The 16,481-nt window shown below is 44.7% G+C and overlaps 1 protein-coding gene across 2 annotated transcripts in view; it reads right to left on the bottom strand.

The window, feature by feature from the left end:
- LOC113072347 (gastrula zinc finger protein XlCGF8.2DB) overlaps positions 1–7,588 on the bottom strand; it is a 38,027-nt gene extending 30,439 nt beyond the window's left edge. For both annotated transcript variants that reach the window (XR_003280286.1, XM_026245369.1), the window contains exon 1: positions 7,332–7,588. Coding sequence is in view for 1 of the 2 variants with exons in the window: in XM_026245369.1 (XP_026101154.1) it covers positions 7,332–7,410 (79 nt within the window). In the remaining variant the exon portion in view is untranslated. The remainder of the gene's footprint in view (positions 1–7,331) is intronic.
- Between the last annotated feature and the right edge of the window lie 8,893 nt (positions 7,589–16,481).

The raw sequence follows: 16,481 nt of genomic DNA, 5'->3' as shown, positions 1-16,481 counted from the left end.
GCGTCGACCTCCACTATGAATTGACGTGAGCGATCAGGGGTGACGAGAATGGGAGCTGAAACAAAGCAGCTTTTCAGTTTGGCAAACGCAGCCTCAGCTGCGTCTGACCACCTGAACGTCAAACTAGGGGAGGTCAAGGCGGTCAGAGAAGCGGCTAGTTGGCTGAAATTGCGAATGAAACGCCGGTAAAAATTGGCGAACCCCAGAAATCTCTGCAGGGCCTTGCGAGACTCTGGGGATGGCCAATTTACCACAGCCTTAACCTTCTCAGGATCCATGCGAACACCCTCAGTCGAAATGATGTGTCCTAGAAAAGAAACAGACTGTGCATGAAAAACGCATTTCTCCGCCTTGACAAACAATCCATTCTTTAGCAACCGCAGAAGCACTCGTCGTACGTGTTGCACGTGTTCCTGGAGAGACGAAGAAAAGATCAATATGTCATCCAGGTAAACATATATGAACAGATCGACCATGTCTCGCAACACGTCATTAACGAGTGCTTGAAAGACTGCCGGCGAGTTGGTTAGCCCGAACGGCATAACGCAGTACTCAAAATGGCCTCTAGGGGTGTTAAAGGCAGTCTTCCACTCATCCCCCTCCCTGATGCGGACCAAATGATAAGCATTACGTAAGTCCAATTTAGTGAAAACGGACGCTCCCTGCAACCTCTCAAAAGCTGAAGACATAAGCGGCAAAGGATAGGTATTCTTTACCGTTATGTTGTTCAGCCCTCGGTAGTCAATGCAAGGTCGCAAGGATCCGTCCTTCTTTCCCACAAAAAAGAACCCCGCCCCCGCTGGAGAAGAGGAAGGGCGGATAAACCCCGTTGCTAGAGAACTGGATATATATTTCTCCATGGCCGCCGTCTCTGGAACAGACAAAGAATATAACTTGCCCTTAGGCGGAGAAGTACCTGGCAATAACTCTATCGCACAGTCATAGGGACGATGAGGAGGAAGAGAATCAGCACGAGACTTACTGAACACCTCCTTCAGGTCGTGGTACTCCGCGGGCACGCTAGCCAAATCCACTGCTTCCCCCTGAAACACAGACTCAGAAACATTAACACCAGCAGACAAAAGACAAGACAAATGACATTCCTCGCTCCAGCTAACCACAGATCCAAGGCGCCAATTGATGCTGGGGTTGTGTTTCTGAAGCCAGGTGTGACCGAGAACGATGGGGGATGAAGGTGAGTCCGTAATGTAGAATGATATCTCCTCAGTATGATTGCCAGATGTGGTGAGGGAAACAGGTAAGGTGGTCTGAGTGATGACTGGTAGTCTGTGTCCATTGAGAGCAAAGGGTGCAATGGGGTGTTTGAGGGAGGTGAGAGGAATGTTAAGCTTACTAGCGAACTGGAAGTCCATGAAATTACCCTCTGCCCCAGAATCCAACAAGGCGTGATGCTCGAGTGCGTGGGTGGACCACCGTAGACTCACCGGAAGGAGTGTCGATGTAGATGAGGTCTTTCTGGCAGAGATCCCACCCGATAGTAGCCTCCGTCTTACTATCGGGCTTGGTCTTTTACCGGACAACGCTGGATGTGATGTTCTTGACTGCCGCAGTATAAACATAGTCCCAGGGATCTCCGCCTGATCCTCTCCTCCCGGGAGAGCCGAGCTCGCCCCACCTGCATGGGTTCAAGATCTCCCGGTGGGCTGACCGCAACATCTGAGCGCTGATACTGAGCCTCCGGTCTGTTCGCGAGAACTGCTCTCCCCCTCCGTCTGGTGGCTTGATCGAGTCGATTCTCCACTCTGATGGTTAGGTCAATCAGACTGTTGAGAGAAGTGGGGAGCTCGACGGCGCGGATCTCCTGTTGGATGCGGTCAGCCAACCCATGCAGGAAGTGATCCCACTGCGCCTCCTCGTTCCACTTACACTCCGCCGCCAGGGTGCGGAACTCAATCGAATAATCGGAAACGGACCTTTCCCCCTGACGTAGGTCCGTGAGAAGCCAAGCCGCTTCCCTCCCGGCGGCGGAGCGGTCGAAGACCCGTCTCATCTCTTCCGAAAGTGCGTGGAACGAGGCACAGCAGCTGTCTTGGTTCTCCCACACCGCCGTCCCCCAGAGGGCAGCCCTTCCCGTAAGTAGAGATAAGACGAATGCCACCTTCATTTCCTCGGTGTAGAACGTGCGGGGCTGCAGGGCGAAGTGCAGAGAACAATGAGACAGAAAAGATCGACAGAACTCTGGCTCACCCGCATATTTCTCCGGGATGGGGAGGCGTGGTTCGGGCTGGGAAATCCCCCCGGAGACGATCGGCGGTGTGGGTGGCGTGGGAGGCGCAGCGGGTGACGATTGTTGTTGTTGTTGCGTCTGGAGAACGAGCTCGGACACCTTCGTCACCATTGCTTGGAAGGCTCGACCCATCTCATCTATCGCCTTGTCTTGGCGATCCATACGACCCACAGCTCGTTGCAGAAATTCTTCGAGATGAGATGGGGAGCGATCGCCTGCTGCTTCCATGATGGTCAGATCCTACTGTAACGACAGATAAAAGAGGAGGAAGCAATTGCAGGCAATCAGATGTAGTTTATTGATAAAGAGTGTCCAGAGTGTTGGCAATGGCAAGGAAGGTCTACGGTGGCGTGAGAAGAGCGGGATGGTGAAGTCAGCGGTGCAGGTGAAGGTGGTCAATGGTTGGAACCAGGAACAGACCGGAACACTGACACGCGGACGACAACACGAATCCAAACCAGCACACAAACACGGAAGACGATAATCCAGCTAGTGCATGGAGACATAAGAGAGGATCTGACAACAGAGAGAGAGCGAGGTGAGTATAAGTAGCAGAGGTATGATGACGATCAGCTGGAGCGAGACAATCAACACCCAGGTGATGACAATCAACTAAACGAGCACATGGAGACAACGTAAGTACAAAAACAATAACAAAACATGACACGGAGGAAACACTGGATTTCCTACCGTGACAGAATCGAGATCGCGATTTTATAACGATTTATCGTGCAGGCCTAGTAGTTGTACAAACTTTATATGTGATAAAACAATTAAGAAATAACTAAATAAATCAGTTAAATGCTCTGTGTCATATGGTATAACAACATGTCATACGGTAAAATAGTTTGTCCTTTTTTTGTTAGTGTAAATACTTATGTTAATAAAACTTTTGGTTGTTCAGCATTACACAGTCTCAGGTTTTTATTTTTTGAGAGTGCAATTTTTGAGATTATACAGTTATACTAGCTCTTTAGGGACAGTATACAGGATGGTATATCAGGGTCAGGATACAATATAATGAGATGAAGTAGATTCACTCCTGTATTGTGATATTCTGTTCTGTATGGGGGTTATGGGGGTGTCCCCTCCAAAGCTGAGACCAAACCTACGCACATGAAGAGAGAATCTTGCAGCATGCATGCGGATCTAAATAAACTTTCCATATCAAGAGGCTTTGGAAATGTTCTTCCAGACGCCCAGAAAGATTCAAAGAAACAAATGAACACCATGACTTCTTTAAGTGTTTGTGTCTGTGTAAGTTTTCCCCAACCAACCAAGCTATGAATGTAAAAATACGTAAAAACACTAACTTGAAGAGATGTATTTGTTTTGATAAACAGAATATTACATAGGTTAAAAACAAGTATAGTTTGTATTTTTACACTTTTTATGTAATGTTTAACCAGGGAAATGTAACAACAGTAAGGTTATAAGGATATCCACAGTGCAGTTTTCACCAAGCAAACAGCAGAAACAGCGAGAAAGACCGTGGCAGCTGCCACAAAAAACTAGTGTGAGCAGACAGAGGAGATCCATGGCATCTGGGGACACACTGGAAGTGGCTCTGCCAGGATCTGAACTTGAGGAGCTGGAGCTGCCTCAGGCCATCCTTACAAATATTTTGGTTTGCAGTAACAGTAAAAAAAATGTTAAAAAAGGGTCGGTAGGTAGGTAGGTCTATTTTTTTTTTTTTTCAAGTTTCAATGTAAAAAAAAAAAAAGTACAATTTGATGGTGATTACGTAGGTATGGATTTAAACAACTGAGCATATCGTGACGTCACTGACTGTGTCTTCAACCCGTGCCTTCGGGCGCTTCACTGCAAACATCATTTTGATGCAGGCTATATAGACCACAAACAAATTAAAATCGATTTTGCATGTATGGATGCATTTTATACAGCAAATAACACCAAATATAGGTAAATCCACAGACAACAGGCAGGAGGAATGTAAAGATTCAATATATTGGTAAAGACCAATATTTCTGATGATTTATTGGCGTGAAGTTACGTGCACAATGACAAACAGGAGAGCAACATTTTGAAAACAATAAGCAGAGTGGACTGCCATTAGGGCTGTGACGGTTGCCACCGCGGTTGTCTACTGCCACCGGTGGTAGTGCATGTGGCGTCACAACCTCTATAGCAAGCACAATACAAAATTTTGTATATATGTGTAATAACTGTAATAGTTGCAAATTCTAAGTCTATGGTAATTAACAATCAAACACAAATTACCTCAAACACAGCGATTCCTTTAGATTGGCAGATTTGAGCGCAGGAAAATAGTTTATGCATTCAGCACAATAATTTAGTGTTGACCCATCTGCATTCAAGTTCTCGTGATCGCAAACGCTGGCTGGTCAGGTTTGGTGAGGCTTTCTCCAAACTGGACAATTACAAACAAAACAGCGATAAATAAAAATGGTAACAAGAAATATGGCAGCGATTCCTATTTCAAAGAGAGCACGTGCAGATGAGGAGTTATTGAGCTCGTTTGGTGGCGGAAAAGTAAACCGGACGCAACAGGTTTAGTCTCTCTAGTGTCTACACAGGACATCTGAACTCTGTGTCAGTACCTCACAGACTGGACGAGGATTTATCATGTCGTGTTGTGCTTTATCCAGTGTAGCATCACTGACTATAAATGCGTATTTTGTCACGCTGTGCGCTCGCGTCCGTTAGACAGGGAGTATTTAATTTTCTTATTTAGGCGTCTTTCTTGTTTAACTGCATTATTTTTTTATATTTATTTTAGTGTTTTGCCGGCGGCGTTCACTGACAGAAGTTCTCAAATAAACACGAACTGACGAGTTAAATAAGATGTGTTAGATGAGTGAGACAGTGCTGGGCTGATTTCATAGACGTGCATACATATATATAAATATATCCTGTATATAATATATATAAAATATATTACATGCATGCACAGTTAAAGTCAGCTTTAATCACCTTTTTTTGGTAATTCCATGAATTAACTGACCACGACACTGCTTGCACATAGTTTATTTCGCAGTTTGATATGAAAGGATACGCACATCTCCTGTTCAGTCATTCTGCGATTGAATAAATTCACTTCTTGTCATGAGAAAAAAAAGAAAAATCTGTATGTATGAGACTGTCTGAATACCGTCAGAATTCACATTTCTGTTATAAAAAGAGAAACTGTGCAGAAGTATTATTTGTCGTTATGCGTGTCTGCTCTGCAGTTGCTGTGATGTGTGTTAAAAAAAAACAAACCTGGACATGCTCAGAGAGAGGGTCGTTAATATCAATTTCCTATTTTCGTTTTCGAAACTTGTGTTGGTTTATCCGTGCAGTAGATTTTTGAACTTAAAGTGACAGTCGACATGCTCACGGTTTTAGACTAGACGGGAGAAGGGATGGGAAAAGATCTGGGCACAGTTTTTCCAGATCTTCATGCCAAGTTAAAGCAGTGTTGAGCTGTTTTAATGAATGTTTTAGATTTATTATGACTTTGAACCGATATGGCTTTTTGTTTACTGCGGCCGCAGTCATCATTACTAAAAGCGAACCGTTGACTCTGACAGTGAATGAGAATATGAGATGAAATGAACGCACAGGCCATAGTGTGACATCAGTGCAAACATAGATGACGTCACAGGGTTTTTAAAGAAAGATGCTATGCTATCGTTTGTAGCATAAAAAAATAAAAATTTGAGTCGGTCCTAAATTGACAGGGTCTGTCGGGTTACGGTAAACAAGAATATTTTTAAGGATGGCCTCAATTTAACCATAACGATTATATACTAGGGTCTATGACTGAGCTGGTGATTTTTCTGGACTGAAAAAATTGAATTACTGACAGCTTGCTACACACACAAATTATGATACTTTAATACAAACTATAACATTTGTATTCACAAAAATGTCTCTATTTGAACAAAATGCTGCAGATTAATGTAATTCTTAAAAGGTTAGTTCCCCCAAATATTAAAATTATGTCATTAATGACCCTCATGTCGTTCCAAACATGTAAGACCTCCTTTTATCTTCTGAACACAGTTTAAGATATTTTAGATTTAGTCCGAGAGCTCTCAGTCCCTCCATTGAAGCTGTGTGTACGGTCTACTGTCCATGTCCAGAAAGAGAAGAAAAACATCATCAAAGTAGTCCATGTGACATCAGAGGGTCTGAGGTCTTACGGGTTTGAAACGACATGAGGGTCATTAATGACATCATTTGGGTGAACTAACCCTTTAACTCTTCAGACACCAGTTGAAAATTATTTGTTTCAGTGTAGTGACGCACATTTGTTCATTTTTCTAATTGTGTACATTAATGAATTGCACTGAGCTTTGTTCATCGGTAGTTGTGTGCGTGCGGTATGTGAAATGCTGTAAACTCTGAAAATGAAGTCTTTAAAATCCAAATGAAGCAAACAAGTTCGACTTGAACCAATTAATGCCCGCGTCACCTGATCCACATATAAACAGACTCCTTTTTGCATGAGCAAATTATGATATATTAATGCAGAACAGAACATTTTTATTCACAAACATGTCTGTATTTGAACAAATTGCTTCACAATCATTAAGTCCTAAATTCCACAGACTTGAAAGGTATTTGTTTGTGGTTAGTAAGATACATGTATGAAATGTATAATTGTACGTGCATCTATCAAAGCAGACAGAAGAGATAAAAACATGTCATATTTACCTTTTTTTGTGCCAGTGTAACATAACACAATTTCATTAAGGTACAAAAATATTTTTTGGATGAAAAACAGTTAGAACTGCCAGCAAAATGTTTGAGATTGTACTAACGTTAATGTAAAAGTGAATCTGATGTATCTCACGCGCTCTGGATACAACAGAGTTTACGATTCTAAAATAACAATGATCGAAAATAAAATATGCCATCTTCTCACTGTCAGTTCCATCGTATATTTAAGACATCTGAAAGGTGTTTTAACACATCGTATTAATAATTAAGCTATTATTTTCACATTAAGGAATGTAAAACTTTTAGGGAACCGCTGGCACCTGGTTATCTTTGTTAGCGTAATGTGAATGTATCAGAAACAGTCATTAAAGATGAATGAAGAAAAAAGACGCACCTCTTTGTTCCTCGTGTTTTATTATCCAGGGTTCTGCTTTAATCGTTTTCTCCTCACTCTCTTCTTTAACAAACATCATCTTCACAGCTGATATACTCCTCCAGATATTCCTGCTTGTTTACAAACTTACTCACGACTGTGAAGATGAGAATATTGACCTGATTCAAAAAACTGTATTTTAATATTTACAGAAACATAATTTCTAACAGCTTGTATTAAGCCAGCAATCACTCATCACTAAAAAACAACGTTAATCTTCTTCATTTGAGGTTTAATGGTGTTTAGCAAACAAACGTATTTGTCTTCGCGCCCTCCGCTGGACTGGAGTGGAAGCGTCAAAAGAAGGGAAATAAAATAATAGCGTGCGCTGTTTTTTTCCCCCTTTGCAGTGGTGTGTTTTTCTGTGGTGAATAGAATAACTAAAGAGGATATTGTGAAACTGTGGATACTGAGGATATTGAAGAATCTGTGAGACCTATTTCGGTGCCATAACTTTGTCTATCAATAACAGCACTCAAAAACAGGAAGATGAAATGAACTACAAACTACATAGATACAGTCAGCATCTAGTCATAGCTGGGGGCGTTGCGGGGGCGGAGTCGGCGTGGGGGAAAACGTCTCCGGTTACTATCGTAACCTCGGTTCCCTGAGAGGCGGGAACGAAACATTACGTCAGCTAAGACGTATATGGGAACTCTTCCCTTCTCCACTTTCACTGAAATCTTATTGGCTAACGCCAGCTGGGGACAGCTGGCCAATTGACGCGAAGCATGCAAATACTGGCGGGTAAGCGTGCAGTATAAAATGCATGGGCGCGAAAAATTACGTCAGAATCACGACTGAATGCTAGCACAGCTGATCCAACAGCGACCACGGCGGCTAACGTAATGTCTCGTTCCCGCTCCTCAGGGAACCGAGGTTACGATAGTAACCGGAGACTTTCCCTCTTGAGGTGGTAACTCAACATTACGTCAGCTAAGACGTATATGGGAACTGTATAAAATCCCGCCGTGAGAGCAGTGAAGATAAGCCCTGAACGGAGTCAATCACCCCCACACACAAGCAGTACAGTTCTAGCCAATGGCCGTGTCGCTAAGAGTGCTTGCATCTGATAGGCGGAACTAGACCAATGAGACATCTGCTCTGACCCTAACAAAATTTGCATAATTTCAAGCAATATATCGAAATCTGCACTAGCCAGGGCAGACACAAAGCAATAAGCACTCAAGCATGAGAGTTAAACAGAGTCGACGGCGTTTGCGGTGACTTCTGCATAAACCATATAATCCATAACACCGAGTTAGCAGCCATGGTAACTACTGTATAGCTGGTTATAACAGAATGAATAAAACTTAACTCACCGAAAGTACATGTGACCCTACAGAGGGTACATCCAGCTTGTAAAACCTGGCGATAGTGTTCTGGGAAGACCAGCCAGCAGCAAAACATAAATACTGGACAGACATACCTGGCCCATCAGGAAGCATTTATATTGACCTCGCAGAATGAGCTCTGATGTTGAGGGGGTAATCCTTCCCCTGGCATTCGATAGCGTCCACGATCCAGTGAGAAAGTCTCTGTTAGAAACAGCACGTCCCTTATTACATCCACCAAGCACACGAACAGCTGGTCCGACTGACGAAAGGCGGCCGATCGATTCATATACATCCGTAAAACCCTAACAGGGTCCCGGTGCTCTGAGCATCAGCGTCACGCGAGGCTGACGGCTCAACAGATAAGGTGGGCAGGGAAACAAAACGGTGTATTGAGTGACTTCGGAACGAAACCCGGTCTCGGCTGGAGAGTGACATTACTTTTGCCAGGCCCGAAACCAATGCAATATCGTTCACCCAAAACTCATGAAATTCTCCAAGGCACTTCGTCGAGGCGAGAGCAAGAAGCAAGGCAGTCTTCAGGGAAGCTACTTAACCGCAATCGAAGCTAATGGCTCGACCGGTAGTAAGAGATAGAGCCCTCAGAACTAGAGCGAAATCCCACGGCGGCACGGAGGGTGGCCATGAAGTACACAATCTCATTGCTCCCCTGAGAAAACTGATTACCAGAGCGTGCTTACCGATCGTTTGCCCGTCAACCGGGGAACGAAAGCGGCAATAGCGGTCACATACACCTTCAGCGTGGATGGTTTCAAACTCCCGCTATCCATACTGTGCTATAGAAAGCGCAAAACATCCGACACGGAACAGGTCCCCGGGTCAATATAAATGTTCTCGCACCATTTTGTGAAAACTCCCCACTTCTGCGCGTAGCAGCGAATGTTTGATGATGCTCGCATCTCTGTAAGGGTGTTTAGCACTCGTGTAGAGCGTCCCGCTCATTAGGGTCTCCGCAGCGGCCACACATGAAGGTTCCACAGCTCGGGGCTGGGGTGCCATATTGTGCCATTCGCCTGAGACAGCAGATTCGCCATGGGGGAGCCATCACTAACTCTCTCAGGTCCGCGAACCAGGGCTGATTCGGCCAGTTCGGGGCCACGAGTATAACTGACGCTTTCTCCTCCCTGATTTTGCACAACACAGGCAGAATCTTCACAGGAGGGAATGTGTAAGCCTGGCTTCCGGCCAACGCGATGTCAGAGCATCTCCCAGCAGGGGGAGTGAGATAGCAACGTGTTCTCGCTCGTGGCAAACAAATCCACTTCCTCCCTCCCAAATCATTAGATCTGATCTTGGGTGAAGCCTCCATCTCCTTGAGGAATCCCGTTCCTCGAAAGCATGCTCACTCCACGGTTCAAAGTACCGGGGATGTGCGACGCTCTTATGGAGATTAGGTGTCGGTCCGCCCACAACAGGAGACACACTGCCTATTTGAATAATAATAATACATTTATTTTATTTATATTGCGCTTTTCTTATACCCAAAGTGCTACAAGGACAGTACAAAAGTAAATACATTAAAAATACATTAAAAAAGAAAAAGAAAACAACAAGAAGTATAATAGAATATACATCGAGTGTCACCAATTAGGACACAGACATCTTAAAAAGATGGGTTTTTAACTGTTTCTTGAAACTTGTTAGTGTTGGTGCATTCCTAGCAGTTGAAGGAAGTGCATTCCACAACCTGGGGGCGGACACAGAGAAGGCTCTTTCACCCATCGTTTTCAGTCTACAAGAAGGCTGTTTAAGTAGAAGAGAGTTGGCAGAACGGGGAGATCGAGAGGGCATATATAATGTAATTAAATCACATATATATGATGGTGCAATTCCATGTACAGATTTATACGTTAAGATAAGAGTTTTAAAATCAATACGGTCATGGACCGGGAGCCAATGCAGGTTCCTAAGCACCCCAGAGATATGTTGACGAAAAGGAGTATGTGTAAGAACACGAGCAGCTGAATTGTGTATATGTTGCAGGCGCTTAATAGATTTTGCTGGTAGCCCAAGATAAAGGGCATTACAATAATCAAGCCTAGAGGTCACAAGTGCATGGACAAGCTTTTCAGCATCAGGTAATGAAAGAAAGGACCTGATCCTAGCAATATTCCTTAGATGGAAAAATGCAGATTTTGAAATGCTCTTGATATGTGCTTCAAGAGTCAAGTGAGAATCAAAAATTACTCCACGGTTGCGTACTTGTGGTGATGCAGACAGTAGATTGTTTTCAATCTCCAAATAAACATTTTTACCATTACAGGTAGCTGCAGGGGTACCAACTAAAAGAACCTCTGACTTTGTACCATTTAATTTAAGAAAATTTTGGTACATCCATAATTTAATTTCCTGGAGACAGTCAGAAAGGGTTTCTGATACACCTGTGATAGTTTTTGTGCTAATAAATCTGTGTATCATCAGCATAGAAGTGGTACCCGAGACCATACTTTCTGATAATCTGCCCTAAAGGAAGCATGTAAATATTAAAAAGTATCAGGCCAAGGAGAGACCCCTGAGGAACACCATGACACACCTGTCCAACGTTAGATTTATTATTTTCTAAAATAACAAACTGGGTACGATCAGTCAGGTAAGATTTAAACCACTCCAACACTGTTCCAGAAATACATAGCCAGGTCTCGAGTCTCTCAAGCAGTATAGAGTGACACACCGTGTCGAAGGCTGCACTCAAATCTAAGAGCACCAAGATAGTAAGGGCACCAGAGTCAGCAGAGACGAGGAGATCGTTCATAACTCGGACCAAGGCAGTCTCAGTACTATGTCCAGAACGAAACCCAGATTGAAAAGGTTCTAAAAGCTCGTTCATGGACAAGTGTGAATGAAGTTGTGACACAACAACACGTTCCAAAACCTTCCCCAAAAAAGGAAGATTAGATATTGGCCTGTAATTAGACAGATCAGACACATCACACCCAGGCTTTTTGAGAACTGGTGTGATGGAGGCAACCTTAAGGGCTTGAGGAACAAGTCCAGTAGTAATGGAAGTATTAACAATGTTCAAAATGAGAGGACTGATAGCTGGCAGACACTCTTTGAGAACATGAGTTGGAATAGGATCCAAGGTACAGGTAGAGGAACTCATAGTCATAATTAATTTGGAAATGTAATCAATGGTGACCGTTTTAAAACTAGAGAATCAAGTAGACGGACAATTTAAAGGCTGAATCTCAGGAGATGCACTTAGAGAGGCACAAGTAATAGACTGATAAATATTATCAATTTTTTCAGCAAAAAAATTCAAAAACGTATTGCACTGCTGCACAGTGGAACAAATAAGTGAATTGGAAGGTTTAAGAAGTTTGTTGATTACTTTAAACATCTTATTTGGATTAGCAGTACCATCATTAATGATTTGAGAGTAGTATTCAGTTCTTGCTATTTTGAGGGCATCGCTGTACTGAACCAATTGCTCATCATACATAAGTTTATGGACAGTGAGCCCTGATTTTTTAAATTGTCAGTATTTCCTGCAGAACTGTCATTTATCATATATGAAAATTGATTAAGATCGATATTTTTAAGATTCCTAAAACTAATAACCCTCTTTTGTAGTTTTTGCAGAGAAACAGATAAGTTAAAACTCAAGAGCTTATGGTCACTAATACACAAATCTTTACCTTCAAGCTGATTTATATCAGCACCAGCTGTACATACTAAATCCAGTGTATGACCTTTTCTATGAGTTGGAAATTTGACATGCTGTATCAGGTTAAAACAGTCTAGAATCTCCATCAAATTAGCAGTATGATTACAACTAGGATTGTCAACATGAATGTTAATATCTCCAATAAGTATCATAAATGGACAAAGGGGATTCACAAATGCAATTAGCTCTGTGAGTTCATCAAAGAACAGAGGGTTACTTTTTGGTGGCCGATAGATAAACAAGATCAAAACAGGAGAAGCACAGCTAATTTTAAAAACAATACTCTCAAATGATAAAACAGAAGGAACAACAATTTCAGTTACAGAGACATCAGAACTGTACAAAACAGCAAGGCCACCGCCTTTTCCAGTTGCTCTGGATTTGTCAAGATATCTATATCCCGGTGGAGTACATAAATTAATATTTAAAAAGTCATCTGTTGGTGCCAAGTTTCAGAAATACAGAAGACATCAAGTTTTTTGTCCAAGATGATGTCATAGAGTAAATCAGATTTTTTGTTTAAAGAGCGTACATTGAGATGGGCAAACCTGATGGAATCAGGGCGTACTTTATCAGAGTATGTTGTAGACACTTTTTGTGGATAACATAAGTTCGCAGGGCAAACACCACGAGAGATGTTTTGTTAAATATCAGTACATGCGGGACGGGAACATAAGACCTTAATGTCAGTCCCTGTGATGTTAAAATTCCGCTGTGAACCCCTATGAACATATTTAGGCCGACGTAGAAGGTGAAGTGATCGTAAAGTTTCACGAACACGTATATTGACCCCCAACTGGTGTTTCTGTGAAAGCAGTTCAGGCAAAGAGTACCTTATCATAGCGTGGTCCGGGTGTTTGAGGATCCGCTCTCCACAGAGCCCAGTCACTGGCAAAATGCAGATGACAGCAGATAGCAGACAGATCCATATAGCAATGTCAAAATAAGGACAAAGATGTTGTGATGAGCCTAAAATCAGAGACTGCTACACAGGACACCGTTAGATCCAAAATGTCAGAGTAAATCCAAAAGCGTTGTAATAAAACAGATCTTCTGAAGCATGGTTACACGAGCAGAGTGAGCACACAGGAGTGAAAAATCCAGGCACAGCGTGAGTGTGTCCGATACCAGTCAGGAATGTGGTAGCACAACCAAAGGATGGAATCCAACAATAACGTATAATAATAAATAAATAAACAATGAAAAATAAAAAACAATTAAAATTGCAGAGTGGAGAAGCGGCAACCAAACATGCCAGCGTTCTCTCCACCAGAAGTAACACCATTCAAAAACATTTAGAGCTCTGGAGCGCACGCCGCCTTGGCGATTTATGTACGAGACCACAGACGTGTTGTCGGTTTGAATAAGTACATGTTTCCGCTCCCATTTCGACCGAAAGGCTTGCAGGGATGTAGGACACCGCTTCCATGATTCCAAATGGTTTATGTGCCACCTTCTCTGTGACTCCGACCACAGGCCCAGACGCACTGCTCCCCAGCCTAGATACGCGTTCGCAGGGAAAAGAACTCCTGGGCTGAACATATCCGGGCTGTTCCACGGTCTCAGAGTGCTGACGCAACTGTGAATGACCGTATGTGCTTGTGGACCGAGGACCACGCCCTCGGCAGAACTCGTTTTAGTTACAGCCAAAACTGTAGCGGCCGCAATGTAGCAGACCCAGATGGCACACCGAAGAAGCCGCCTCCATCAGTCCTAGAAGCCTCTGAAATTCCCTCAGTGCAAATGACCTGCCCGGTCTGAAACAGCGCAGAGTCGATGAAATGCTCTAGAGAGAGATGGGCTCGCATCGCCATCGAGTCCAAACATATTCCCGAATATGTTACAGTCTGACTCGTAAAAACACGCTCTTCTGCATATTCACACGCAGTCCCAGCATATCCAAACGCCGAAGCATTGTTTCCACGTGACTGATAGCACATCTCTTGAGTGGGCTAAAATCAGCCAATCGTCCAGATAATTCAACATGCGCATTCCGCTCGATCTGAGGGGAAATTTCGCTCTATCGCTCTCTCTCGAGCAGACTGAGAACTTCCTGTCGCAGAACAGGACGGTTTTGGGGCAAAGTCAGTGACGGGACCACACCATTGAAGCTGGGAGGTCTGCGTTTGAATTGGAGAGAATATCCATCGTGAATTATTCCCAGTATCTACGGTGAAACGCCTGGGATAGCCCTCTTACCGTCCATGAGATGACACCGCGGACGCCTTAGGTCTACAGCCACTGATGGCTTATTTTGACCAGGGCCCCGCCCCCGCGAGGATGGAAGCACTGGCTGGAGGGCGGGCGCGTCGCTTAATGGTGTGACTCTCTTGCACCAACGAAAAGCCATTATTATCATGGACTGTGGCTCTGCGCTGTTTGAGACAGGGCGAGTGACACAATGTTGGGTGCAAGAATTTGTATACATGCCTCTATAGTAAAATTATTACTCATTTAAACACATATAGCAATCATCACCCATAGTGATGTGGGTGACATGATGCATGTGTCTTTGTGGTGTTGGCACTCTCGCTCCTTCGCGAGGCCATTATAGTCATGGGTTGTGGCTCACCACTGCTATGAGACAGGGCGAATGACACAGTGTTGAGTGTAAGAGAAAAAAACTCTTATGTTGATTGTGTACATGCTTCTATTGTGGAACTCGCACAAAAAGCATTTAAACACGCATAACAATAGTCGCCCGAGGGAAATGGGGGACATGATGCATTCGAGCATGGCGCTTGGGGGCGGGGCCTCCCGCGCACTCACTCTTTCACCGTCAGGGAGACGGCTCGATGGCGCGCTGGCTCTCTCGCGGCGCGGGGTCCTCAACTGACCCTGACGTTTCGCATCCGGTTCAGAGCGGGGTGCCACGGCGGGCTATTTAGCTAGTCTTAAAGCCTGACGAGTTGCATAAGAGCAGAACCTCGCAGATGAAGGCTGGAGTGAGTGATGGGTATCGCGTGGCTCATTGCCTTGGCGGGTTTTCCGCGTCTCTGAGAAAAGCTCCATGACGTCATCAAAGAGGCTGGAGGGAGCAACTGGAGCGTTTAGGAGCGTCCTACGGTCCGCGTCTTCCAGGACAGCTAGGGTAAGCCATAGGTGCCTGTAAGGACAACCAAGAGCCCCATGAAACGGCTGAGCAGAGCGCTAGTAGCCATCAGCGCGAGATTATTTGCCACGCGCAGATCCCTGATGACGTCAGCGCTACTGTGCCGCCGTCTGACTGAAACACTTAGAGTATTGCCCTGAAGAACAGAAGCTGTCTTCCCTCAGAAGTATAGGCTTTGTTCGTCTAGGGGCCGTGAACTGCATGGCTTGGAAGGCAGGCTGTGGTCCGAACCAAATGCAGAGGGAGACGGGCACAGGTGTGCGGTAACGGTCTCCTCGACGGGGGGAGGGTTTCCGCCCCATCCTCGTACGTGAACATGGCCTGCGTAGCAGAGTGGTTGCGCGCCGATCGGGGTGCAGCCCACGACTTCACCACGAGCTCTTGCATTCCTCAATGCCGTCTGGTAGCAGCTCGACTGGAGGATTCACGAGTCCAGTTACCTTCCACAGGCTCATCAGGTGCGTTTTGTAAGTGAGACCCAGCTCTGTGAAGGCCTTTCCGAAGACCCTGATGAGCTCCTCCTGGAGGTCTGCAGGGCCCTCTTGGTCGGGGCTGTCTTTTTTCCAAACCTTTTCCGACGTCGAAAGCGACATGGAGTCGTTTTCCTCGCCAGCTCCGAAGAGGACGAAGTTCGCGGGGCGGAAGCTATCGTCCACCACGCCTTCGGGCGGGGGAGGGCCCACCAGCGGCTAGCTGCCGGCAGTGGGCCTCATTCCCGCTGTTTTCCGAGCCACTCTGGCTCTGAGGGCGCGCATTGGCAGCTCGGCACAGTGGGTGCACGTGTGGTCCGTCTGAGAAACCCAGGCAGGTCCCACAGAACTGGTGAAGGTCCGAATCTAGCATTAGCAGCCATCGGATGCGGAGAGGAAAACAGGGCGAGTAGTCCTCTATTGCAACTTTCACGATGACTTAGATAAGACTTCTAGCGTGAAGAAAGAGATTCTGATGTAATTTTCGCGCCCATGCATTTTATACTG

This window comes from Carassius auratus, unplaced genomic scaffold, assembly GCF_003368295.1.
Source record: "Carassius auratus strain Wakin unplaced genomic scaffold, ASM336829v1 scaf_tig00008911, whole genome shotgun sequence".
Taxonomy (NCBI): Eukaryota; Metazoa; Chordata; class Actinopteri; order Cypriniformes; family Cyprinidae; genus Carassius; species Carassius auratus.
Note: the sequence above shows the minus strand (reverse complement) of the source record. Positions and strands in the feature narration are given on the sequence as shown.